At 39.8% G+C, this 27,982-nt stretch overlaps 1 protein-coding gene across 7 annotated transcripts in view; it reads left to right on the top strand.

The window, feature by feature from the left end:
• The window catches only part of usp54b (ubiquitin specific peptidase 54b), an 89,499-nt gene extending 61,827 nt beyond the window's left edge, over positions 1 to 27,672 (top strand). For 4 of the 7 annotated variants that reach the window (XM_015016226.1, XM_015016225.1, XM_015016224.1 and 1 more), the window contains 12 exons: positions 2,025 to 2,174; positions 2,719 to 2,911; positions 3,130 to 3,306; positions 4,550 to 4,760; positions 7,139 to 7,513; positions 7,797 to 7,924; positions 8,003 to 8,161; positions 14,648 to 14,795; positions 19,593 to 20,371; positions 23,782 to 23,909; positions 24,015 to 24,146; positions 26,527 to 27,672. In XM_015016226.1, the coding sequence (XP_014871712.1) occupies positions 2,025 to 2,174; positions 2,719 to 2,911; positions 3,130 to 3,306; positions 4,550 to 4,760; positions 7,139 to 7,513; positions 7,797 to 7,924; positions 8,003 to 8,161; positions 14,648 to 14,795; positions 19,593 to 20,371; positions 23,782 to 23,909; positions 24,015 to 24,146; positions 26,527 to 26,613 (2,667 nt within the window). In that variant the 3' untranslated portion in view covers positions 26,614 to 27,672. Of the gene's footprint in view, positions 1 to 2,024; positions 2,175 to 2,718; positions 2,912 to 3,129; positions 3,307 to 4,549; positions 4,761 to 7,138; positions 7,514 to 7,796; positions 7,925 to 8,002; positions 8,162 to 14,647; positions 14,796 to 19,592; positions 20,372 to 23,781; positions 23,910 to 24,014; positions 24,147 to 24,345; positions 24,483 to 26,526 lie in introns of all 7 variants that reach the window. The other 3 variants (XR_001421935.1, XR_001421934.1, XM_015016227.1) reach the window with 3 other exon arrangements.
• The last annotated feature ends 310 nt before the right edge of the window (positions 27,673 to 27,982 follow it).

Below are 27,982 nucleotides of genomic sequence, written 5' to 3'. Positions count from 1 at the left end.
TTTCCCAAAAACACTTCTGTGCTCTTTTATTCTTTAGATTGGATCATTTTGCTGCTGAAACAAATAGTCTGCTATATTAAATAGATTTTTGATTATCCATTATTTCTATGAGTCATTTAGCAAAAAAAAGGAGAAAGCATTCTGGGTGCAGCTGGTAAAGTCGTAGCACACTCTGTGTTCTTGCAAAGTGACTTCTCCAGGGTTTGCCAGGAAAAAGATTGATTTGCACTGTGAAAATTATTTTTTGACCTTTCAAGCACTAATGAGTTGCAGAACTGAAGCTTGCAGCCTGTGTATTCAGGCTATATAAAAGTACTATTAAAGCTACTAACCAGACTTCTGTGAAGTCAACGGACCTGGAGGTGATCGAGTTTCAGCTTGAGGCCTTTATCAGAGCAACAAAGTACGATGGCATCAGGGCCATTGTAGATTTACCAAAATAACTCTGAAATTTTGAGATTAATCTCATCAATTTTCTAGAAAAAAATCAGAAATTCCAAAAAAAAAAAAAAAAAAATATATATATATATATATATATATATATATATATATGTGTTTTTTGAAAAAAAAAAATTTCCAAGTTTTATCTAGAAACTTTCACAAATTAATCTAAAAGTTTCTGAGTTTTTTTGGCACAGATGTACTCCTTTTTTCTATCGACAATGGCCCTAATATGCCATTGCACCAAAGAGTTTGTGTTTAAATATGAAAGTAAACGAACCATTCACCCTTTCACAAATAAACATGTTGACCAATCATCATTCAAGAGGATGGTAAATGCTGACTGATACAGCCAAACAGGCTCTGGGCTAAACCTCTTCAGATTTAAAGGAGGAAATCACCTCATAGATCTAAAACTAGTTCATACCCGGAGGTATAAAGGAAAGTGCAATTAAATATAGCAATCACAAGCACTTTAAAGTACACTTTGCATGCTAACGAGATTTTCAACCTTTTGGAATGGGTCTCACTGCAGTAGATGCAGCTTACTGATGCAGATAAAATGGCCAATGATATCCCATTCCTATTCCCAGTTTTGAAATGTTTATCTGTTATCCCAGTGGTAGACTGTGTCTGTTTGTGGAGAACAGACTGCTGTTTTTAGCCATTGCACCTTGATTTAACGTGACGGGGTGTTTTAGCACCTGATAATCTGGCAGACTGTCAGGTCCAGTAAACTAAATTGCAACGTTTGCTACATTTTCAGCTGGTGCGGATTGCTTTCACACTGCTCTGTCAAACAATCCAAACCTGTTCCTCCCTTGCCGTGGGACCAAGAGCGACTGAAGGAAATGACATAAAAACCTCAAAAGAAGACATGAGCGCAACTTTCATCTTTACAAACAAAAATAGAGTAGCGTCAGAGCGTCAGATTTTAGCAGTTGTAGGATTTTCTCTTTTGTCTTTGCCAACAGACCACGAGCATTAGCATTAGACACTCACGTTTGTTTTGGTTATATTTACCCAGAATGCTCTGTGCTGTCGTTCACTCCCTGTTTTGTAGCAGTCTCTGGTCGCTTGCACCATATTACGCATTCACTTCAACCGACTCGAGATTGACACAGTTCACTTTTTTGTTCTGCATCAGAGCTTGATTGCGCATTCACACTTCCCTAAACAAACCAGACTTTCTAGTCAAACGAACTAGAGTTCAATTAAAACGGACTAAACATGACTGGTGTGAATGCACCCAAAGCGTGCAGCACAAAGTAGTGTTTATTTGTGAGTGGAAGGAAAAAAAAAAAAGACAACTTCAGAAGGTCATGTTCCAGTTATACGCATCCATTCTGCTTTAAAAGCTGTAGCTTGCGTCGTGTTGCACGGTTCAGTTTTCGTACAAGAAACTTCTCACACGCAGTCCATCTATTAGGTGAGCAAAATGTCCTTGTTTTCATATTAACTCCTGTCCCCATCACCCCCTCACTGCCACCCCTCCTGCCTACGGCACACCTCTCCCCTGATGTCCCCCCTCCCTTCCTGTCTGCTCCCTCCTCCTCCTCCTCTTCCTCTATCTCTCTCCATAGTTGTTCTACCGTGTGACAGAGGAAAGGGCTCGCCAGGCGGAGCTCTACTTGGTGGGCATGGTGTGCTACTACGGCAAGCACTACTCCACCTTCTTCTTCCAGACCAAGATACGCAAGTGGATGTACTTTGACGACGCCCACGTCAAAGAGGTGAGACAGTTTTAGTCTTTTTTTGGGGAGGGTGTTCTCGTGCTGCAGAGTGAGGAGGCTGCACGGTACGGCATCTGCTGCATCCTCAGCAGAGCCGGTGAGAGCAGAAAGGACAGAAACTCTGCTGTGTCTTAGTTGGAGTGCTGCATGGCCCGGCTCTTTGCTTTACTGAGGAACCTGAGGGGAAAAAATGGTGTTGAAGTTTTATTTTGGGGATTTATTTTAGGCTTAGCTTTTGTAATCTAGGTTTTGCACCTGTTCTAATATTTTGTGTTAATTCAAGCAAGAGTTTTAGTGCAAACGTAGACGTCCTTGACTCTTTTATCAGTCGCACTTCACACTGTTTATCACATTAGATGATTGAGCTAATGACAGAGTGTGACATGATGATTAAATCTGCCAGGACACACGTCAGCACAGACCCTGTTTGACCTTCTACTTTTCGCTTTTGCACAAAGTTCTATGCGAATGCAGACAGATGTATTCCTACCTTATCTATGTCTGTCTCTCCTTTGGTGCATGTGCTCCCCTGCTGCATCTCCAGATCGGCCCAAAGTGGAAGGACGTAGTGTCGCGCTGTATTAAAGGCCACTACCAGCCCCTGCTGCTGCTCTACGCTGACCCCCGTGGGACGCCAGTGATACTGCAGGAGAGCCCCAACCCTTGTACTGGCTCCAACCCGCAGCTGGAGCTCCAGCACTGCAGCAGCAAGGCTGGTTACGACAGTGAGGACTCAGGTATAGCAAAGACTAACACCCTGCTCCACGTCGGCTGGGATTACTTCGCCTTTATCAGCTGCTTGCATGAGATGATTCAGCTGTAAATGCTCTGACCTTCAGTGCTACAATCTAACCTCTGCGTGTGTTTGCAGCTGGAGGCTGGCCTTGTTTGACTGGAAACGGACGGTCAGTGTGCAGTAGTACCTGAAAGTGGTGGCCTCTCCTTTGTTTTTCAGGTCGGGAGCCATCGATATCCAGCGACACACGCACCGACTCGTCAACGGACAGCTCGAGCCACCGCACGTCCCGCAGCCGACCCCTGCACCAGTCCACGGGCAGCCGGCTCTCCAGCGAATCCCAGACCACGGTGGTCTGTAACTACGACTCGCCGCCGCTCGGTGCTGACGCTGGAGGTAAAACTACAAAGATAGAGGCATGTTATCACTCTCAGAATCTCTTTGTATTTATACTCAGTATATTTTGGGTTAAAATCTCATCATCCATACATGTCATTTGTTGTCACAATAATTTGAAGACTTATCCTATTGACTCTGCAGTCAGGAGATCTTCCACTTTCTCCCATTTTGTGATTTTACAAACACAAACTTTACTGTACTTCACTTATTTGGTAGTCCAACACAAAGTAATGCATTTTTGTTTTTCAATTTATTAAAGGTGACCAATTATGCTTCCTTCGGATGGGTCTATAGAAAACATGTTTTTTGTATTTTGCACAAAATTATTTCCATATGATGAGATTTTAGTCAGCTCAGTTCTGGCAGGTCTTCTGTCACTTTAAATCCAAATAAGGTGCTGCTGGCCACAACCTCCAACACTTTAAAGTAAAAATGGCTGCAAACAGATGCACAATTATACAACCTTAAATCTTTGAAAAGCATTGGTAGAGCCTACTGCACAACCAAAAAGAATACACCTACCGGTTTCTGGATGGTGAGTCAACAACAAAACACTTGTCTTTGCCAGCAGCCATTGTAACAGCAGTAAAACCAGCTGATCAAATGTGTTGGAGCTCATGACGGCTTATTTTCAAGAGACCGAAAACAAAAACTTTTTGCCAAAAAATGGCTGGGTAGTTTTTTTTTTTTTTTTTTCTTAAGCACTTGGGCTGTTTTTAGAAGCAGTTGAGACCCAAATGGAAATATGAAAATGTGCTAAATGTTAACTTTGCATAATAAGTCCCCTTTAGCAGAAAAATTACGCTGCTTTGTGGAGCAGTTGCACTGTTGTTTCATTAAAATACATAAAGGTTTCAGGTGGTGTAATGTGAGAAAATGGAAAAAAGTCCGAGAGTTATTAATATTTTACCGTTCGGCTGTGCATGACAATTTGAACAAGCTGCTGTTTGGGTTAACACGTTGAAATAACCCCCATTGCATCAGCTGTTGCTCTGTTTTCTGGGAGCAATTGAGTTTAATTACCAGCAACACTTGTTGTGGATTTAGTTAAGAGCAAACAAAGGTCAGATTGTGTTGTTCTTCTCTGTCGTCACTGCAGATTCTTCAGGTTGTGTAGCTCATTGATGTAAATTCCCACATTTATTTGCACTGCTGCCTGCATAATTGCTCCCTGTGGGATAAATAAAACTCTTATTGGTTTTACTTGCTCCTCCTTCCCTCCCTTTTCTCCCACGCTCAGAGTCAGCAGTGGAGGCTCCAACCTGCCACCCCTCTCCTCCCCTGCAGGAGACGGCAGTCTTCCTCCTGTCTTCACGCAGGCCCCTCACCTCCTCCTCCTCATCCTCTCGCCCCCTTTCCTCCTCGTCTTCATCGGGAGTCGGGGGCTGCGAGGGCGGGGCTGGGGGGCCCCACTGGGAGGATGAAAGCACGAGCAGTGAGAGCAAATCCAGGTAAGACTATTTTGATTTAATTCTTCTTCCTCATCTCATGTTTTTCACTATATCTCTGGGATCAGAGCCTCCCTGTTGCTTCTGTGCTTTAGGACTAAAATGCTCTGTGTGGAAACAACATTTTCTCTGTCATGATATTTTTTATTTGATTTGCATGCCTCTAACAATTATAAAAAACACTACAAAAAAAGGGTTACATTTTTCAATTTAAGATATTTTACTATCACAACGGGTATTAAAATGTGTAGTTTGTTGCTAAAATTGAAAGGTTTTTGTGATGCAATAGAATGAGACCAAGGTAAATCATTTAAAATCTTTTCTTCTTGTATTGTGACATTTATCCTTCGAAGTTCTACTGAAAGGCAAACAAATGAAAGTTGTAAACGTATAACATGTTGAAGCACCTTTTAAATTAACTTCAGCGTTCAGTACACTTGAGTTTTGCTCGCATCAGCTATCAATTATTAAATCTAATTATCCAGGAATCTTATTGTACTTTTCTTTGCAAGAGAGCAGAAAATAAATATGACAAAAATAGCTTAAGTTTATTCAAACAAAAAACGTTTTCTTCAGTTCTTCAGGTGCTTGTCGGGGCTAAAATAGCAGTAGAGTGCTTGGAGTGTGATTTATGCCAAGGAGAGTGAGCTAATTTGTTTCTTTTTTTTTTTTTTACAATAACTCACCTTAAACCTTTGCTGTAGCTAGGTAACAAGTAATACTTGAAATTTTCTAAAAATAAAGCACATATGCGTGAAGCCGTGCACTCTAAACATGAGCCACTCTGAGTTGATCATAATTTTATGCTTTTCTCCAAACATTTAAAGACAAACATTTATGATCTTGGTTTTATTTCAAATGGAAGAGCAATACTTATTCCTCCTGCTGCTAAAATAAAATGAGATCTTGGATCCATATCCAGCCACTTTCTGCTAACAAGACACTGAGATACTTAAACATGAACCATGGCCTCAGACATACTCAATATTACAGTTTTTATTTTTGTTATCTGTAACATGTATTGACTGTTTTCCCTTAGATATTTTAAAATGAATTTGCTGTTTTCTGTTAGCAATAAGGCAACAACGGCATCCCGTAGCTAAAGCTTTGATTTGTGGAGAGATGGGATTTTTTTTCCATAATGCTGCAGAACTGAACAGAAATCATAAGTTATATATACTCATTATGGCACTAAAAATTAGCAAAGAACTCCAGAGTAATCTATTACAGCTGTTTCAATTACTGATGATTATGATGATTCAAAGTTAATAGCAGAACTAAATCACACATTTTTCAGCAGCAAGTCTTTCCTGCCGCCTCAGTTTGTCTGGTTAATTATTTAATAGTTTAATATATTTACTGCAATACTTCATTTTCATCTTAAAAGTTGCATTGACATGTAATATAACATGATTATATTAATTTAAATATAGGACAGTGAAGATGGTTGCACCTTCAAATGTTTATTTTTTGTTGTACGATGATTAAATATCTCATATATTTCTTCATGGTGTTAGTGACCTGCATCAAAATGTTTTGAAAAGCAAACAAACAAATAAAAGCAAACAAATAAAGCTATGAAGTAAGTTACAGTCCAATCATATATGAAAGTATCCAGCATATCCAACATATGGCTCTTTTTATGAAGTAAATGCTGTTCTGCTGCTTGTTCTCTGCAGTTTAATTACCTCCTCCTCCTCACTGCCCACGCCTGTATTAGCATTTGGATTCTGAATATAGATGTGAACTTTGAGTCTCTCTTCAAATATGCACTCATACTCATCAAGTTTTATGTAATTCCTCACTTCTTTGAACCATATTAATGAAGCGGTATTGCATAAATGCTTATTAATGCTTAAGGATTATGCTCACGAGTTCCTACACGGCCTGGAAAAGTCTGGAATTTGATTTATATATTTTTCATCCAACCATCCATACTTGCCAGATAAGCCAGAAGTTAGAACCTTGACACAGCTTGACATATAAAAAGTCATAACTGTAATAGTTTTTACTTTTACCTCTGTTGTCTTGAGTTTGACACAAGTGATTTCTAAGATGTAAAAATACATAAATTCATTTCCTGATTGAGACAAAGACCGTCTGCAAAGATAAGGAGCCAGCATTCTAGGTGCTTTTTGGGATTGCAAAAGCATCACCTTACATTTCGCAAAGCATGTGGAAAATACATATGAGCAAGATTATTTCCTTTGTTTGTCAGAGAATGCTTTGACCTACGAACTGTGTAACTCATCGCATTTTCTACAGAGTCCGTAATTCTTGTGATTTCTGTCCCGGTTGTTCTTTTTAACGAACAAATCTTTTTAGCAGAACCACCGGATTAAACCTTACACTTCTAATCATCCACATCATTTGCTCTCTAGTTCCTCGGGAAGCCGCTATCGGCCAACCTGGAGGCCCAGGAGAGAGGCCCTGAACATCGACAGCATCTTCACCCGACAAAGAGACTCCCAGCTGGGCTACAGCGCCGCCCCCGGCCCATCTCTCCCCGCTGAACCCCAGCACCCTCTCCCCTTTGTGGGAGCTGCCACACAGCCTGGACTGGAGGACGTGGATCGGACCGAGACCAGGGAGGTCGGGTTTGGGCTGGTTGGGCAGCCCAGGTCTTCAAGCGGTGGGCGGACTATGGGTCCTCCTGCTCCTCCACCTCTGAGAGGGGTGGAGCACCAGCCACGTCTGATCCAGAGAATGGAGAGTGGCTACGAAAGCAGCGAGAGGAACAGCAGCAGCCCTGACAGGTACAACACACACAGATATCAATTACTGTCTCTGGCTCTCAGCTCCTGTTGTCCATCATGTTCCCCTCTTGCGGATTCCCTTGCTTCTTTTCTGTCCAATTGCAATTTATCAGCATGAAACATAAATGTGACATTAACAAGAACAAATGATCCAAAAGAGGTGCTCCGTATCAAAAAATGAAACCCCAAACACATTAATCTGCTTGAATCGTCTCATTTATCAGCGTTTTCCCCTTTTTCGCCGGCATTTCTTGCTATCTTCACCCTTTCTGCCTCCCAACAGGGAGGTGGGGCAACAAAAACGGGTGCTGATGTCTGGACCTTCATGGCGTTCGGTGCCCAAGTCAAAAAGCAGCGGTGCTATTATGCAGGAGCTGCCACATCCATGCTGGGTCAGCAGCTCTGACACAGGTCCGCCCTCATACATGCAGCTACACGCAGCTTCTTTAGGTGCAACCACTTGTTTATTCAATGTTATTCTGTTCTCAGGCTCTGGGCGTAGTGAGCTGGACGAGCTGCAGGAGGAGGTGGCGAGGAGAGCCCGCCAGCAGGAGCAGCAGAAGCGGAAGGAGGCGGAACGGGAGGCGGCCAAGGGGTTCAACCCCAGACCCAGCAAGTTCATGGACCTGGACCAGCTCCAACACCAGGGTATGGATCAAACAACCATTAGAGCATGGCTCAACTTTTCTGTACTTACAGGTGACCTATTATGCTTCCTTGAACAGGCTAGCATAGATCTATGGGTGGTACAAAACATTTTTTGCTCAAAATAATTCTTGGATAATGGGATTTTAGTCTGGTCAGTTGTAGCTGTTTTTAGTTCCTGTCATATTTTAGAGGCTCTTGTCACTTTAAATCCAAATAAGCTGCTGTTAGCCACTCCCCCTAACTCAACATTTACACTTCCATGTGAAAATAACTCCAAGCAGATGTGTAATTATACAACCATAGATTTTTGAACAGTACAACCAACAAGAATGTAGCAAGTGGTTTCTAGATGATAATTCAACAACAAAACACTTGTCTTTTCCAGCAGCCATTGTACAACGCACACAGCGGTAAAACCAGCTGACCAAATGTGCTGGAGCTTCCCTTGGGTTGCTAGGTAATGGCGCAGTGCCCATCAATTGTGACTTAACAATCGGGAAGCTTTTGAAATGGCTGATTTTCTAGACACCAAAAAATATAAACTTATTGCCAAAATGTGGCTGGATGTTTGTTTTGTTTTTTTTTAAGCGCTTGGACTGTTTTTAGAAGCAGGTGTGACCCAAATGGAAGTAGAAAAACATACAAAATGTGAATTTTGTATAATAGGTCCCCTTTAAGTAAGTACTCTGTAAGTACCCAATAGTTGGATGGTAAGTACAGTGCAGTAAGTCGCCACAAAACGCTAGCAATGAGCTGCAAAAGGATTTGTTCACCATAAATAGATTATTTCAAACTCTCACCTTATCTTGACTTGTAAGCGCGCCGTGCAGAAGGTTATATGCTGCCACTGAGAGAAGAAGCCTCAAAGCTAGATATTGTCAGAAAAATTAAAGAAGTTAGAGGAAATAAGTATAAAAAAATCAATCTTAAATTTTACATCTCTGCAGATATGCTATAAATAACACTGTATGGTTGGTCTACTCCATTACCATTAGGCTCCACATAGGTACACTGTCATTTTGCAGCGACCCTGTATGCTGCAAAACAGTAAGTAATCACAAAGTGATTTTGTAAGCAATCACCCAATAGATACCTTACGGGTATCCTAAAAACACTTTGAAAACCCCACATGTTCATATATTTGTACCCAATTAGCATTAATGTCCCTTAAATATCCAGTAAGTACGATGTGTAGGAAATATGATTTCTCATTTATGGGGTGCTTTATTCATTGTCCAGTCCTAAATCTAGACCGTGAGTCAAGATAGAAAAATGCATTTTAAGATGTGGTCACCTGTTGTCAGAGTGATTTGTTCAACTTTCGTCTGACCTCATCTTTGGGCTCCATCTGTCTCTCTGTGGTATTTTTGCTTTTGCCATATAGCCACAAAGAATAAAACTAGGTGTGAGCATTTATTTATCATTTGTCATAAAAGTTTTGATTTATTGTTGTCACAATGAATTCCAATTAATGACCTTCAACAAAAACATTGTCAGGATTGTTAATTTCAGTATTTTCTCTACTGTTTGTTCAATGAGAGAATCAGTAACCTTGATCATTTGTTTGAATATAAATCACATTTCTTTATGTGCCTGGTGTCCTAAAGAATCATATTACAGATCAGCAGCATTATTTGTGTTTGTGGGGCCAGGATTGCTGTGTCATGCAGTCACAGTCATATACTGACTTAAAAAACGAAGAAATAGTTTTTATTATTCTAAAATATCATGATAAAACTTGAAGTCTGGATCGCCCATCCCTAAAGAAAACTACAGTCAATAGTTTTTAGCTAACTTGGGAATTGCTACAAGACCTTTAATGACCAGAAAAGTGTTCAAACATCTTCTTTATTATTCATATTTCAAACTCGGCTTAATTTCAAATTCCCAATTTCTCAATCAAGTTACACAAAATACTAACTCCCCTTCCAAATAGCGTCCCAACCCTCAGTGAAAAACAAGGCTTAGGTGTGTGTTGGGTAAACTTCCATCAAATCAGAGAGGAATGATAAACAACTTATTGCAGTAGTGGTATAATTTCCTTTGTGACCCAGGAGGACACAGCGATTCTAGCGTAATAATAGCCACTCTGTTAATATATTTTGAGCTCATTAACCACAAAGTTGTAGGATAAATGTGGTGGTATCGATTTGGAGGAATTTACCAAGTGGAAAGAATGTACAACCTGATGCAGAAAGATAATGCAGTGTAAAACACAGCTGGGTAAGTTAATGCTGTTTTATTGATTTTGATACTTTACTTTTAAATCAGTTACTCAGGCTATGCCTCAAATATTTGGTGATGCGATGCATGTTTTACATAGAATGATTCAATTACCTTCATAATAATCAACATCAATTGTATGTTGTTCCAGGGAACAATGTACATTAAGCTCAAAACAGATTAATATTTAAATTTAATATATAACAATTATAAAAGATAACCAATAAAATACAGTAAAAAAAAAGTTAGCATCTAAGCAATATATATTCTTTACTGATTCACTAAATCAAAAGAAATCGAATAAAAATACAAACAAAACATTTAAATAAAAAATCTGTAACCCTAATTATAAGCTGCACTACTGATTTCATGCTAATGCTAATACTTAGCTTTGATCTAATATGGAAAAGTAGAGATAAAGTCAGTTTCCAGCCCTAACTTTTGGATTTATCAGACAGCCACAGCATATAAAGCATCTTACTTGAGGTCTGACTTGCTGTTTAAGTTCTTACAAAAATGGCCTTGATTTCCACATTTTTTGTGAAACTGATATTTTTACCAACAGTTTTCAAAGAGCTCAGTTTCTGGGCTTGTCAATTTGATAAAAGAGAATTCAAGGGTAAAAGAGGGTTTAATAGTATACACTAGAAACCACAACCATGACTTGCTAAAGAGCTAAAACCACTACTTGCTTTAGCTTTGTCCTGTTCTTAGAGCCATTAAACCTCATTAGAAATGCCCATTAGGAAGGTTTATTGAAAGTAAAAGGCGAACAATATGAAATAAAATTAGCTACATCAGTTTTAGATATTGCCCTTGGTAAATCTCTCCTTCTTTGCCTGCAATGTTGGGGTTTCTAAATCAGATCCCGACTCCAGTATCATTATCCTCTCACCATATTCTCTCCCAGTGTTTGCAGCGTGTTTAATACGGGGGGCGTTCACTCCTTATTGACATCGAAATAGCAACAGAAATCTGATTCAGGGCCGTCCAGGTTATGACAGTCCCGTGTCATAACTCTACTTTGATCACTTGTTCTGCTCTCAAATTATCGCCTCCCTGAGCCATTATAATTTTTACCACTGGACTTTCCTAAAACTACCTTCTTTGTATTATGGCATCATTAATGTTCACAGCATTTGGTTATTTCTGGCTGTAAATCCTGCTGGAGATAAAAACGAGTAAATATCAGTGTTAAAAAGTGAAGCATTATTATATCATGTTAATAAAAAAAAAATCTTTTAACGATTAAAAAGTTTCATAGTGGCTGTGTTTAAAGACAAATTGTGGCATTCAGGTTACAGAAATGTAACCGTTGTTTCTCACCTTGTAAATTTGAATTTTGGTGTCTTTAATGTAAAATAACAACTTTAATCACATAAAACTTACAACAGGCAGTACAGGCAGCCTTAATGAATGGAAAGGACAAGTTGTGAACAAATGGATGGCATTCCTATCAGCGCGATTATGTAACAGAATTCGGGTTCGACATATCCGTATCGATGACTGAGCCAGACTTTAATCTAATATCATACTTTAAGGGACGGCAGAGCCAACATCAAGCCTCCATTATTCCTCCCTCAGAAGCAAGGATGTTAAAATGCCACAGTCCTGCAGCAGCAATGCATCAATAGGACGACACTGGCCAGTAAACCACTCAAATCAACAGACGGGCTGCAGATTAATGGCTTTTAAGTTGGTGTTGGGTTCACTTTTTCCATGCAAATTTCAAACAAATCTAATGTTTATTGTTTACATTTTAAAACTGAGATTTTTTAAAATGTGGTTTCATTAAGACAAAGTTTATTTGTATTGCATGGATTCAAGTTAAATTCTTAACAGGTTAAAAATGCGCTAAATGTAAACAATATATAAAAGAAACGGGGAAAAAAGCTTAACATGTAGACAACTAAGATGAGAAAGATTAAATAAGTTTTATCTTTATGGGAAGGCTGTGTTTAGAGTATTTTAAGCCTTGACGTTTTCTGAACATTTCAAAACATAGTTTGCTCCAGAGCTGAGGAACATAGAAGCTAAATGTTGTTTCCTCTTCTGTCTTGGTTCTGGGAGTACTGGGTCCAAAAGTCTCAGATGACCCGAGGCATATGGACGATTCAGAACCGATATTCAACTCTAAGATGGATTTAATCCAAGAGGCTTCACTGATTTATAGATTTGCCTGACAAATATCTGTTTATGCAACATTTAAATGATCTAACCTACTGAGAAAGCATGCATAAGTTTCACCATGTCCTAATTTATCAGGAAAACCTTTAACATGGCAGCAAATTACCGGTAAATATAGTAGCTGGCTGATTTAGTATTAGACTTCATTTAATGTCTCTTTCAGATTAAAAATCTCCTTTTGAGGACAGACTTGGCCAAGACCGGCAGCAACACGCCGACAATTCAAAACCCAATTAAAATACAACATGGATAACAAAGGAAGAACAATAACAAAGAGCAAACACACCCACTGAAGTAAAAAGAAGACTAGTGAGGTTAGTCTTGTTTTCAAAAATATAAGACTAGATAGGTTTCAAAAATATATTCCAATGGGTCATCAGTGTACCGTTGGGGAGCATGTAGATGCTGAAAAGAAGTGTTCTCATAATGGAGCCCTGAGGATCCCCAAATGGGATTTATTCACTTAACTTAATAGTGCCAAATGACTTAGGCTAGTCACAGTTTAATAAGGAAGATCTATAATATCTATAGTATCTAGTAAAATTAAAACAGAAGTTTTGGATGCATCAAACACAACGTCACATGTCTTGATTTTTTTACAGTTCTGTGGCCTTAAACCTTACTCAAATTCACATATTTTCCTTCCAGTCTCTCAAACTTTGTGACACAAATCGCTCCATGGCTAAGAAATGATTACCTGCTTTAAAAAACGTCATAAAGTTGGTTACTCACATTACTGCCTGCATACATTCGTTGCGTTAGCATGTTCACTTGGCTCAGGCTGCAGTGCACTAGGATCTACTTTGACAGATTTGAATTACAATCTCTGTACACTAATACTGCTGTATCATGAGAAAAAAAATATTCCAGAATACTTTATAGGGGATAAAAAGTTACAGCTAGAATTTCAAAGACCTCTACATTACCAAATTGCTGACTCATGCACTTTATATCATTGCTTATTTTTCACAATGGCGTTAAATTCAGACTGGCTCCCTGAGAAAGAAACAGTGGGTTTTTTGTTGTTGTTGTGCTTTTCTCTCCTGTTTGTCGCTTTATGAACAGTCTTGGCTTTTGTTTTCTCAACTTTCATCTTCTTCTTCTGATTTGTACGGATTTAGTGGCTGACGCTTGAGCAGAAGTGTGAAATTAATATCACCTGAAAGCTTTGCTCCACTAGCTTTTATGTGCCTTCTCTTGTTTTATCAGTGTTCAGATTAGTAGTAGATATGGAGATTTTGTGTTTTTGTCCTCCAGATTAATACTATTCAACATGAACAGTAAAACGTTTATCTTTCCTTAGACTCTTAAGACATCTTTTCAGTAAAAATATTTGTAACTTTTATTCATTATTGACTCTGATTTGTGGTAAATCTTTATCCAAAGCTGAAATTTCCATTTGGATCAAACTACTGCACTGCTGCTAAATTAATTTAAAATGAACCAGAATCTGAGCAACTGCTAAATGTTTTATCAGAGGTTTCAGAGCAAAATAAGCGCTCACTGCCACGTCTGCAGACAGCACAGCTTTAGGCTCAGTAAGAGTTTCAGCTTACATGTCTTTGATCACTGATGTTTGTGGGCTTGTTAGATGAAAACATGCCATGCTAGCTAACATTTCTATTCAGGATAAGTCCAAATAGGTTATCAGTAGGGGAGGGTACATTGCAAAACCACAAAATCTTTCCAGGTATTTTTGGACATGTCATAAGTGAAATAATCTGCTAATAGAACTAATCCTTTTTTAATCAATATTGAGGAATTATTGACCTAAAACCAGCTGGAAGATGACTTGTAAGTTAGTTTTGTCTTGTTTTAGGTGACATTTGAACTGGAAACAGGACAGAAAATCCTTGGTAGGCTTTTGTGTTTTTGCAGTGTAGTGCATGCAGGCCCCCAGCCCTCCAAAAGACAAACTTTCCTTCTTCTGCACTTTTTTCTCTGTCTCCGTTGTTTTCTCATCCTAACCTTCTTCCACTAATTTTATGCTCTCTTTACATTTTCGCTGCCACTCTGTCGTTATATCTCTCTGTCTCTTGTCCCTTTTATCTCCCGCCCTGTTGTTAATACCCTCAGCTGTGCTCAGACCCCTGCATGAGGCTAACGCTCATAGTGGATTGGCTGTAGCTGCGTGCATGAGGAGCACTGGGGGCCCAGTCAAACGCAGGCAGGAACAGGAAATGGAACGGGACACGGGAAACGCCCACCCACAGGGGCCTAGCAGGTACCACAACTGTCCCTCACCCCCCCCACACACCTCATGTGTCCGCAGCGGTGCCTGTATAAAAATCCCCGTTTCCTCAGCTCAAAGCGACCCTCTGTGTATCTCAACTCCTTGTTCTCCATTGGTTCTGGCTGGCCTGTGTTGTTGTGACCCCCACACAAACACCTCCAGCTGTTTGTGTGCCTGAATGTGTGTTCTCAAGCACACATTTGTTACTTTACAGAGGAACTTCTTGTCCCCTTTGTGCATTTGTTGCAATGCAGTAAAAGCGTTGCTGCTTTGCTGTGTTTTCCCGTTGAGAATAAAAACTGAGAGTCAGTGTTGCTCTCTGCGTCTCTGTGCTTCACTGCTTCTTCTGCATTGTTGTTTGTGTGCACTACCGAGGCTTCCCTCTGCTCTTTCAGCGCTGCTGACCCGTCCTTCTCTGAACTGTAAAGCCGCAGTCTGTCACTGTGCTTCTGTCCCGCAGCTGCAGTCAAACGTCCTGTGCTGTGGTTTGTTTTCTTGATCTTTGTCGCTGAATGTGTTTCAGTAATTCAGTCTGGTCGTTTTTCAGTATGTTAGTTTGAGAGGTGAACCAAATTTTATCAAATACACTGTATGTCAGTTGATTATCTATGAAATTAAAAGCATTCAAAGTAGAGATTATATTTGCTCATAGAGTTCAAAAAAGCCATTCAATTAGGAATAAGTTTTTCTGATAAATTACCACAAATATAATTAAAAAGGGCATTTTCAGATTCTGAGCTATGCATCCTTTTTGATCATTTGCATCCAGAGTCCAAATCATACTTTTAACATCTTAAAGTTCCTGATTAATATTTCTTTAGGCTTTCCAAGTTTTTCTTTGGACTTTGGCTGCTTTTTTGGTCATTTTTAGTCCAGCATCTGATCATATTCATGTGAATGTTACCTTATTTGACTCTGTCAGATTTTTATAAATAATTTTTTTATCCAACTACATTTAACAAATAGTAATAATTTTTCTGTGAGCTGTCATTAATTGTTTATAGCTGGAGCTGATGATCCCAGAATCATCTATTTGCGATTAGCATGGATAAAGATGCAGTTATTACTAAAACAGCAGCAGAGTGTAAAAGATTGTTACTTTTATCTCTTAACAAGTTGCCAACATTTCCAATTCAAGCACGTTCTGCAACAAACACTGGAGGCTGTAAAGGATAAAACCAAGTGACTTGCTGTTCCTCTTTTATCCTTCCTGTAATCCTCTGAAAGTTTCGCTCTTTCTTGCTCTCTACATAATCTGGGAAAGTCTTGATTGACATCTGACTGAGCCTGAAAATAGATAAATGCTGCGATTTCTTCACTTAGTAACAGTCTCTGCACTAAAGAGTGTTTTTCACAAGGCAACCTTGTAGCCTCTTGTAGCATACGGTGCATTCACTTGGAAAATTAATATAGGAAAATTCCTGCTCCCAGCCAAGTTTTCTACTAATTAAGGACATTTTAATAAGTTGCCAGAAAATATCTAGCATTTTCAAGATAAAATATTTTTTAAAATATGATAATTGTAACATTTAGCCACAGTAGATGCCATGCAGAACTGCCACTGTTTGCCAAGACAGAAATTTTTCAACAATAATTTATTTATTTTTATTTTTTTGCCAGTGCTTTATTTTTTTTCTCGCTTTTTTGGCAACAGATATGAAATCAAACTTTGACCATCCCCGATGAAGCTGTTGTCAATAACATATAAAGCACAAGACTTTTCCAGGTTTCAAACTTTAGATACTGCAGTATTGGAGATAAACTGCTAGCCACCTAAGTAAACTCCAGTTTGCTAGTTTTAATTCTGAAAACATAAATATTTGATCGAATTAAAACCATCAAAGTAGCTGCTAGCATAAAGAGCTAACAAGAGAATTAGCTACCTCTCAGTCTGCATGCGTCTACAATGAACTTTACCTTCGCCTTCTTTTACATCCAGTCGCTTTTTCCGAAGCTAATCGAGCCGTGGTGCAGTACTACAAAAATAGTTTCCTTAAGGGTGCTCATGAAAATGTATTAGGTATCTTCCTTTGCTCTGAGCCAAATTAACTTTCTGTAATCACATCGGTGGAAATAAAGCCTGGATGTGCTAACTTGTTAATATTGATTTTAGTCTGCATTTCATTACAGCTCTGTTTAGACCTTAGTGAAACTTTCGGGGGGGAAAAAAAGTGACTCCATCTGTTACCAGTGGAACTGGAGGGAAGGAGTAGGTGGAAGTAAAGCTCTCAGCACTCAGCCTTTTTTATTACCTTCCTCCTCTCCTCTATTGATCAACATAAGCCTCTGATTTATAGCTTGCTGCTGCAGAGCCTTCTTCGTAATTACAAGGGCTTGAAAAGCGACATGAGAGTTAATGTGGGGGATGAGGGCTCTCTCTCTCTCTCATAGACACATAGGCTATGTGGCACCAAACTAAAATAATCACATTTACAGACTTGCTTTTCACACATACTCTAACGCACTCAATGCAGGGATAAAACCTTTCTCTGCACATTCGCTTATGTTCAGCTCTTTACAAACATTTCCTTGGTCTTTAGTTGCTTTTGAGCATATTTCAGCCTCACGGTTTTGTGAGTAATTTAGGCATAAAGTGGCTCTTAAAGTTGTTGATGGGCATTTATTACACACATTTGAACAGCAGACACAAATAAAAATCAATATTGAGCCAAAATCACTGACATTTATATTCTTTACATACCTAATGCTTAAGTAACATCTACAAAGATGTCACCAAAAATCCTTAAAGAGACTCAAATGTCCTTTTTTTAAATCAGATTGTCACTTAACTTAAAGCTTATCTGCAACTATTTCCTGCAGTAGTTTACTTCAGCTTTCAACAGCTTTTAAACATCATGCATAAATAAACCAGAACTTAACTCCTTATTGGCAAAAACAAGCTGGAAATTAATAAAATTAAAAATGCCGTCACTCAGACTACTTTAATCCTCTCCATAAATTAATTAACTACTTAATAAAAGAGTTGATTACTTTGCAGTAAAATTAAAAATACATACATATAAATGGCATAACGTTCATGTGAATCCAGTATGTGAAAATGAATGAATGTGCAGCATGAACAAGAAATGAACCAGTGTGTTTGCACTAGACAGGAGCTCAGTTTATTTTCCCATAACTTTCAGTAGAAATACAGTGGCACAAGACTAAATAAACTTATTTAAATTTGTATCTTTAAAACAGAAAACAAACAATATACTCATTGGTTTTATGATTTGCAAAAGAAGAGAGCGAAATTCACAGAATTCAGGAGTAGTTTCAAGTGAATAGAAAAGAAATAATCTGTTAATCAGATGATCTTCAGCTGGATCAGCCCCGGCTGAAACTCAAAAATTCAGTTTTTTTCCCATCAGTGAACGCAGCATATGCCACCAGGTTGTCATGACAACAGCACTGTTTCATGGGAAAGAAAAGTCAAATTGGGTTTTTCCACTAAAGTCGTTCCAGCTCCCATTACTGGACAATTAGTACGGAGAGTGTTTTTAATTTGAAGCCTGTTCCAAATTAAATCTATGATCACTAACAAAGATTACAAAGTGTGACACAGAATATAGTGTTTCAGGACAGAATCAGGATTATTCTTAACCAGAATGACTATTTATTTATTTATTTATTTAGTTAGTCATTTTGGATGTTTCCTGTCTTTGCAGACAGGACCCTCCACATATTTGTATTTTGTTTGGCTTTAAACTTCATATTTCATTCTCCACTTGTCTTTTTTTTTTTTTCGGCTTTAAAGCAAAGATTACTTGATTAGGGCTGAAGCTATTAATCAGATCAATCGTGATGAATCCATTATTGAAGTAATCATCAACATGTTTAGTAAGTGATTAATTGTTAACTGGAGTGTACAGGCTCAGAAAAACAACATACTCAGAGTAGAATCTAAACCAGAACTGTGCAAAAAAATCTGATTTTTTTTTTGCCCGTTTAAGCTGAAAACATCTAAGTCTGAAAATTTATTTTACCCAAAACTCCTCATGAGGCACAGTTTCAGCCTCACATAAATAAAATGTTTATGTTCTTACTTAAAAAAGGATCTAAATGATTTGTTTATTTTCATCTCTTAATGTATATCTAGTATTGTATAAAAAAGGCTCAAGTGGTTTAATGAAAAATCTGTAGACTGTCAATTGATTAATCCTTTAATTATCAGAATAATCAGTAGATTAATAGCTAACTAAAATTCACGAACAGGCAGAAAATGAGCAAAAAAGCAGCTGAAGTAAAGAGAAAAACTTTGAAAAACCTTAATAACTCCTGGAGAAGTATTGATTAACGCTACTGTAAAGAACTACAAGCCTGGAAGTAATGCATGAAGAAATTATAGGTGCTTTAAAACTCTGGCCGTTGAAGATCAAATGCTTTAAACATCAGTGAAAGCAAATCAATAAAGTAAAAATAAATGGTGGTGGTTCAAAGTTTAGAGCAGCAGAAGCTTCGTTAATTATCATGTTGGTATGTGTAGATTTGTGCTTAAAGGCCTTTGATAAAGTGAAATCTGCTGTTAGGGTTTCTCTGAACAGACTGATCCGTCAGCTTGTGCTTCGTAAACAGCACGGCTCATTGCGGCAGGCGGCATCATCACCGTGTGTTTGGTTCTGTAAGTGTGTGTTTGTGCTTGTTTACCCCGCTGTTGTGACCTTCCCTCGATGCAGTAACTCACCTGACGTCAAAGCTGCTCGGTTTTTCTGTTTTTTGTTTTTTTCTCCTCCTGCTCCTGCTCTGAGTTGTCTGACTCGAGCCCCTCCCCTCTCTTGTGTGCTCCAGTGAACAGCCTGGCTCGATCCAAGTACTGCTGACGCCCAATCAGGAGGAGGAAGAGGACGAGTCGACGAGCAGCAGGGACGGTCCTCAGGGTCAGAACCTGCCCCCGCCTCCTCCGCCTTACCGCCCCGCTCCCCCTCGGCCCACGCTCACCCTCAGCATCAGCCACCCCTGCGGCCCGTCCGTTCAGGGTGAGGAGGAGGGGGGCAGGCGCGCTGGTGACGAAGGTGAGGATGGGAGTGAGGGGACGGGGGTGAGGCTGTGCGAGTTGCTGCAGGCCGGGGGGGTGAGTGTCCGACCCCTGGGGAAGCACTTAGCCATCTCTCTACCCTCACTTCCTCTTCGTCTCTGGGATACACACACTGCACACGCCTCACACTCCACACACAATCCCCCTCCGCCCCCGTCACCCCCTCCGGAAACGTACGGGCAGAGGAAACCCCTCACCCCGCTCTGGCAGCCGCCCCACCCACATTCCCCCGACGGAGGGTGGCAGCAGCACTCGGTCCTCGCCGATGGAAGCACGCGTCACTGGTCCTCCTGGAGCCTGGACCGCCCGGACGCCGTGGTAACGCCATATGACACGCCCCCGGACCGGTGCTTTCCCATCAGGCCGCAGAACCCTGGTCAGAGCTGCAGCTACAGTTGTCAGTCTTCTCCAGGGCACTACAGCTCCCAGCATGCCCCGGGGCAGCACGGCGATCTCTGCTGTGACCGTGAAGAGGCTGAGCTGTCCGAGCTGGACTCCCTTTACCAGGCCAGTCTGCAGGCTGGAAGATCAGGTACACACACACACACACACACACACGCACGTACGTACGCACGTACACACACACATACCTGCAGACACATTGTGGTTTTATACATTTACTCAGAAGTTGGAAAAGTAGCCAAATATTGTACTCAAGTAAGAGCAACAACACTTCAACATATTTTTACTCAAGTAAAAGTAAAAAGGAGCAAATTACTCAATTAAGAGTAAAATCATATTTGGCAGAGTTGTCTACTTACATTTACTTGAGTTTCCTTTTGGAAAACTGTAGGAATATTTTTAGTTTTACTTGAGTAAAATTTCTGGGTACGCTACCCACTGAATAATGAAGAGCAAGTTTAATTTGACCAAATATTTATCAGACACACACCTGCAGTTTTTGATAAAGTTTTATAAGTTTTATATTGAAAGAAATTGATTTAGAAAAATTATTTTTGCCTGATTTTATTTTGTGATTATATTACACAAATTATTTTCAGTTCGATCTTAAAAATACCAAAATTTCCAAGTAAGCTTATATTTTGGTCTGTCTAATGATGTATTTTTGAAATATTAAACAATTGATGTTTTTATCAGTGACTCAGTACTTTCTTTTTACCAAATACTTTTTCACTCTTACTTGAGTCATTTCTTGGATGAGTACTTTTACTTTTACTTCAGTAAAAATATGTTAAAGTATCGCTACTCTTATTGTTACTGTCACTCTTACTCCTATTTTTCCGTATTTATGGAGGCGACAGTTTGAGTTAGATGAAAAGTAGATGAACAAATAATGGCTCTGACCTGAAAACTATAGAACATTTGTAGTATGTGTAAAAATAAACTGAATGTTTTACTTCTTCTCCACTTAGTCTTCTTCTAAAGAGTGTTCAAAAATCCAGCTGGATGTACTGCAAGACGTTGCTGATGACTATAAAAAGTGTATGATGTAACCTGCTAATAGTTTATCCAACTATTAGTGACTGTATGCATGAGGCGATGTGCATAAGTTTTAGTAATTAATTTGCGACAATCTGCATTAAATTTAAGAACCTATTTATTGTTTCAAATTTTACTGAAGTTGTGCGTTATCATTTTTCCACCTGAGGGAAACAAACCCCACTTCAACTGCATCTTTAAAATCCCCAAATGAATATGACAATGACGGCAGCCACAAATGTTTTATTTATGCTTTCCCTCCCCCTGTCTTTCTTTTCTTTTCTTTTTTTTTTTTTTTTTACAAATGTGTCATCTTAAGACAGAAATGTAAAAAAGTGTCATGACCTCCAAAAAAATCATGAATCACAATCTTCAACAGTATAGTTGTTTTTACTTCCAGCAGTAAACTGTGAGGCTTTTGGACAGACCTCTGTGGATCTCTGCAAATAACAAAGTTGTAATTGTTCCCCTGAAGGGCTCACTCTGTGATTTTGGTCATGCACAGCCTGCTCATCTGTGCACACGTTTCTGAGTGGAAGAATTAAGAAAATGTTTCTGCTCTCTTCAAACTTTACCGTGAAAAATGAAAACCAGAGCCATGCCTCATATTGAGGTTTTGCGTTAACTTCCTAGAAATTTTTTTTCCTCACAAAATTCACTAACATTTTGCTGCGACCTTTATTAATGTAAACATGGCTAGAATATCAGTAGAATATGAGTGAAGATTTAAATACCGTATTTTCTGGACTATAGAGCGCACCATACTATAAAGCTGCACCTAAAAAATTTTTTTGAAAAAAAAAAAACAAAACAAAAAAAACCCAGGAAACCTACATATATAAGCCACACCAGGCTTTAAGCCGCTTTCGGTTTTCTGTAGCAGAGAGCTGCGTCCTAATAAATTTGCTGGATTTATTAAGGACGCAGCTCTTCGTCTCCAACGCCGAACCATGGTTTCGTTCACGCCGAGTTTACATCCAGCTGCTCTATTTCCCTCCTGTTCTGCCAGATCTATAGCCCTCAACTTAAAAGCTGCATCATATGAGTTTGAAGAAATTTCTCCGTCGTTCCTGCAGCTAGCATGTGCTTGTTCTAAATGAAAATTAGCACTTTCTTCTTTGATTTCCAATTTTGACTTCCAATGATTCACTTCCTGCTAAAGCGCCCCCTGGTGGTTGAAGAAAAAAATCCACAGAAAAGCCGTACAGGGCCACAAGCTGAATGGTTCAAAGTGAGGGGGGGGAAAGTAGCGGATTCTAGTCAGAAAAATACGGCAAATAAAACTGTGATGTAATCATAGCACCTCTTCAACTTTGTGGTGTTTTAAGACTTCAGTTTAAATTGTGAGGATTTTGGCCTCATTAAAGTCAAAGCTTTAATGTAGGTAGGAATTATTAAAGGACTGCATGTCAATGGTTTTTGCAGACTACATATTTATCGACTGACCTCTGTAGAAGTATCGACCACATATTTTTTAAAACACTTTATTTATGCTTTAAAAACAGAAAGAATTGTGGATATTTGAGTTATAAAAAGTGGAATATTTCCATGAAAAATGTGTATTGGAAGGCTGCTCTCTAAATGATATTAACTTATGCATGTTGACACTTTGAAACTAGTTCAGACTTTTTCAGGGTTTGATTCACTTCTGATCTAGGAGCTGAACATTTCACGTTTTGTGAACTGGATTACAGGAACCATCTGAGATATGATATTCTTGTCATAAAATAAATTCCACTGTACATCCGGCCACAACTGATAAGATAAAACAAAAGAAGAAAACAGTGGCAAAAGCTGCCAGGATTGAAATGTCTATTCTGTGCTGCCTTGGTCTGAACATTTTTTGCGTATAGTGACTCACTTTGGGCAGTGACTCATATTCGACACTGACAGATGGAGTTCAATTTTTAAACATAATTAGGTTTAAAATGGATGGGCTGTATGCTAAACTCTTCATTTTGGATCGCACTATTTAACTAGAGTTACAGTTTCTTTCTGATAAAGATTAAAGAACTTTTAATGACTTTCTCTTCGCTAAGTGGCTTCATTTTCCCAGTTTCCTATCAGAGCAAGATGAGGGAAAAAAACAGTGGCAACCATGTAACTATGGCTGGTGGAATCATTTACATTTTCTACATTAAGTCTTTTTAAAAATGCACAAAATGATAAAGATAACTCAATTTTGTTTTAAATAAGAATATAAACATTGTGTTGCCTAATAAACAACATTTGAACTGGGTGAAGCTTAAACTACTTGTCACTTGAGTAGTTTTGGGTAAAATATATTTACTTACAAAGGAGTTTTCATCCTCAATGCAAAATGTAAATATATTTCTACAGTTTTGGCTCAATTACTGCTCTGAGTACGTTTGTTTTTTTCTACAAATAACCTTTTTTTGAGTCTGTATTCTCCAATTAATGATTAACCGATCACTAGATTAGTCGATGATTATTTCAGTAGAGACTTTATCACAATTAGTCGTTACATCTGCATGTTTGCAGGCTGCAGCCCATCTGAGAGGCTGATATCCAGGATGGGAGGGCAGACGCGCTCCAAGACCCCCAACGCAGACATGGAGAAGAGTGTGTACGGGGCGGACAGCACCAGCACCCCCACCTACCTCAACAAGGCAACACCTGCTTAATGATTTTCTTTTGCAGAATCTCGTCACGTGTTCTTGGGTCATCAGTCAGAGACGATAAGGGACGTTTTGTCTCCCTCTCCTTCTTTGCAGCCAGTGATGTTGCGGGATCCACGTTTGGGGGCGGAGCCTGATGATGGGGAGAACCAGAGGCGAATCGGACGCAGCCTGAGCGGCACGGTAGTGACCTCCCGCCGCAGCCGCCTCACTGCAACCCGCAGCTTTGTGAGTAGGGTTTCCAGTGCTCCGCTGCCTCCTTGTGGCCTCATTCTTAACTGCACCTGCCTGATGTCCCGTGGTCACGTTTCACGCATTGCTTGTCCCTGTGCTTTTCTCCCCCCTTCACTGTCTGTCTCATTTCTTCCTGTTCTCCTGTTTCCAATCTGTCCCCCTGCTCTCTGCTTCTCCTCTGTCTCTCTCTAAGGTGAAGCAGGCTGATGTCAGTGCCTCTCCTTGCTTACTTCCTCTCTTCTGAGTCCCTGTTGCTATTCCACTACCATCACTTCCTCCATCCTCATAACCAACACCTCTTCATCACCACTTCCCTTCACTGCTTCACAGGTAAACTCTGCTTCTTTAGAGCAGCCTACTGCTCATGCTTTGGCTCTGCTGCTTTGTGTGCCACATTAATTGGAAGTGAGCGACCTAAATGAATCATGTGAGAGTAACCAAATAAGGGCCATTTGTTAGATCTCAGATTGAATTTGTTTCATAGCTTTGGGCTTTCTGGACTAATCCGGCACTAAAGCAGCATAGTTTTAATTTGCAGTTATCATGACTTTATCGTGGAAATGTTCTCTAATTTCCTTCAACTGTCTGGCGTTAAAGATTATTTTGGTCTTTGGGAGAGACTAAGAAGTCCATTTTGTAAAACCCAGAAACAATAAAACAGCCAGATAAAATTGAATATCGTTGAATATTTCATCAACTCAAAAAGTGAAGTTCTTGTAATGCACACACAGAGATGGATTACAAGTGGTTAAGATTTTTGTAGTTTTCAACTGAGAACACCTAACATTACCACATAAAACCAAAGGAAAAATGGATTTTAAGACAGAAATCTTGTGTTATGCCCCTCACACTCATGAGGAAAGCTGTTGACAGGATAGTTGCCCAGCATACTGTCTTTGTCTCCATCCATAACGCAGGCAGCTCACAAAAGGTCAGTGCTAAAAACAAAACTAGCTCTTCTTAGAGTTCAAGGTTTCCCCCAGAAAACTCCCTAAGCCTGGTTGTTGGGCACTAGTTCAGTCATTCATCTAGCGGCCCGTCGTGTTTTTGAGTTAAAAAATGTTTAAAGTTGACAGGAAATTTGAAAATATCACTTGAAAATTAGGTGTTACTGGAATATTTGAAGATTAATACCTGAACACCAACTATAAAGTGTTAAAAAAGACAAACATTTTAAAAAGACTTAAATAAATAAGCAATGCAAAGCCTGGCGGGGGCACAAATAAAGCCTGGTGGCCCACCAGGCTTATAATACACTGGGGGAAACCCTTGAGTGCTATGTTCAAGCTTATTTATGGAAAATTACGCGGGGAGGAGAAACTGTTAGAAAGATAACAAAGTAGACAAAGTACACATTTGTATGCATGTGTGTTTGATTATCCATGAACACACACACTGTAAAAAGTAAGAACACTTCAACATGACCAGAAGCATTCACATAACTGTTTGAAACTCCACAAGTCAAATTAAAATCAAAGCAGAGACGAATAAAACATAAAAATTAAACTAATGTAAACAACACGTTGAAATAAAAATATAAATAAAATCCATTTGAGCATCAATGTCACTTCAGTTTATTCATTTCAACGACAGCAGTAAGAGCTGTTTTCAGCTTTACATCATGTTATAATGTTATTCCTTCATCAAAGACATACCTGAAGTGTTGCTTTCATTCTTTCATGCATGCTTGAGGAATCCTTTAGTCTCCATGGCAACCATTCAGCTGTGCAAAACGCCTGGTTGGACCTAGCTCCGCCTCCAAGGTGCAGCTCCTCCTCCAAGCTGCTGTGTCCAAGCTTACGCTTTACAGAGCAGTCCCCCCACTCAGCTCCTGACTGAGCTCATTATACCAGCTACATCTTCGTGAAATGCTAGTAAAACGTCGTAAAAGGGTTAATAGAGGAGCAATGTTATAATAACTTCCTAAAGGCGTAATTTCCGAAAGAGCAGGAGCTTTTAAAGAGACAGAGACAGTTTCAAGACACTAAATTACGCAATCCAATTTCTTTTAAGTTATATTTGATATATGTAGCATTTTTATACCAACTGATGGTAGTTAGTAGTTGATTGTGCTATAAAGTGATACTATGTGTCTGGAATACACATAATAGTGCCCATTAACAATGACTTGTCCTACATTTAGGGACTAAAAATGTCTGACAGAAGGGAAGAAGCTGAAACGATCTGCTGTACCTGGGTAATATACAGAGGTGCAACTGATTGTTGGGTTTCTCCAATCTGCTGAAGGGCATCTTCTAAAGATTCACAATGTTTCCATTTTCCAACTGGTATTAGCATTTTGATCAGGCGTGTTCTTCTCCAAGGTATTGTTTATTTCCCTGACCAGCAGTTCTTCCTTTCCCTTCCTGTCCAGGAGCTGTCGGGCAGCGCTGGAAGTTTCTGGCTGTGTCTGACGGGGGTCAAGCTGTCCTCGGACCAGAGCCCCGCCCTGCTTCACTGATATCCACCCCTGCCTTCCTCTGAAACCTCCCCACGGCGTAGCGGCGTCAAGGTCCCAGGCGGCGTCGCCTCGACTGACCTAGGATCGGCTCAGGACCATCGTCTCGACGGCCGTCCCGCTCCAGTACCTTCTCCTTTGAAACAAACACATGCACGCACACATCTGCACTGACGTCGAGCCGCCCTCCGCCTGAAGCTCCCCACTTTACTTGCCTTCCCTCCCTACTTACTCTGTCTATGCAGTCACTCTGACCCCTTAAACTACAACCTCCCTTTCTTTCCCGGGACTGTTTCTCGTCTCCCTGTGGGTTTTTTTAGGAGGATTCTCGGCGTCCGACTCGGACAAATTCGTCCTCAGCCCCAACAGGACCTTTCAGCTCAACGGGAGACTCTAACCAAGTAGCCACGCCTCTTCCTCTTTCTTCATGGGCATTTTCCCGTCGGACGCACATGTAGCTGAACTGACAGCCATATTTTTGCTCTCATTTTCTTGCTGGGTTTCCTTGAGGTTTTTGTTTGTTTCCCTCCTGAGACTGAACTCTGATAACTAAACGTGTACAGAAAAACACATGTATGAAACCTGTATGTTAATTAATAAGACCTTATGGAATGTTGATAATTAACAAATATTGATAAACTAAAAGTGGTACTTCCTCATGTCTGCATTTCAAATAGCAGTGGAGTGCACTTCACAAGTGTCTAGCTGGAGTTTCCGCCCCCAAAATACTCCCAAAACTCGCCCCCTTTTCCCTCACCCAAAAAGAAACTGCTCGCTGACTTAATGACGGCTCTCCCGCTTCTACTGGGAGATTTAACGAGAAAAGCGCTTCCTGTTACTTTGGTCTTTGCTTTCTTTTGCTTTTCTTTGTTCTGAAAGGGAAGCGGTAGCACCACAACCGAGGAGAGTCGAGAAAGGAAGACAAGAGAGAGAAAGAGAGGAATGTAGGTTAGGAAACCAGCCTCTTACGGGCTTTTTATCAATGAACGCGGGTGACTCAAGTGCACTTTGCAGGGAAGAAGTGCACTTTTAATCGAAGGCTGATGGAGAGAGAGAGAGGGAAAGAGAGAGAGAGACAGAGTTCTTTTGGTTTTGTTTTACTTCAAGGCCTCAGGTGAACTTCAGTGGCACTTATAAATTCCAACTTTTATGATTTCTGACGCTGGTTTCGAGACCCAGATGGGAGCAAAAACGGCACATCTTCAGCCTGATACAGTTAACGTGTCTGATAGAGTATGCTTTATATGATAAATATGTATTAGAGCTATATTTTTAGCCAGTGTGCTATCTTCTTCAGAGATGTCAACCATTACTCTGTGGTGTGAACATTTAAATCCCTCCCCTCACAAATGAGTAGCATTCTGACATGTGT

Source organism: Poecilia latipinna, unplaced genomic scaffold (genome assembly GCF_001443285.1).
Source record: "Poecilia latipinna isolate Pla-1442-1.1 unplaced genomic scaffold, P_latipinna-1.0 Scaffold1994, whole genome shotgun sequence".
NCBI lineage: Eukaryota > Metazoa > Chordata > Actinopteri > Cyprinodontiformes > Poeciliidae > Poecilia > Poecilia latipinna.
The sequence above is the reverse complement of the archived record's forward strand: the minus strand, read 5'-3'. Positions and strand labels throughout refer to the sequence as shown.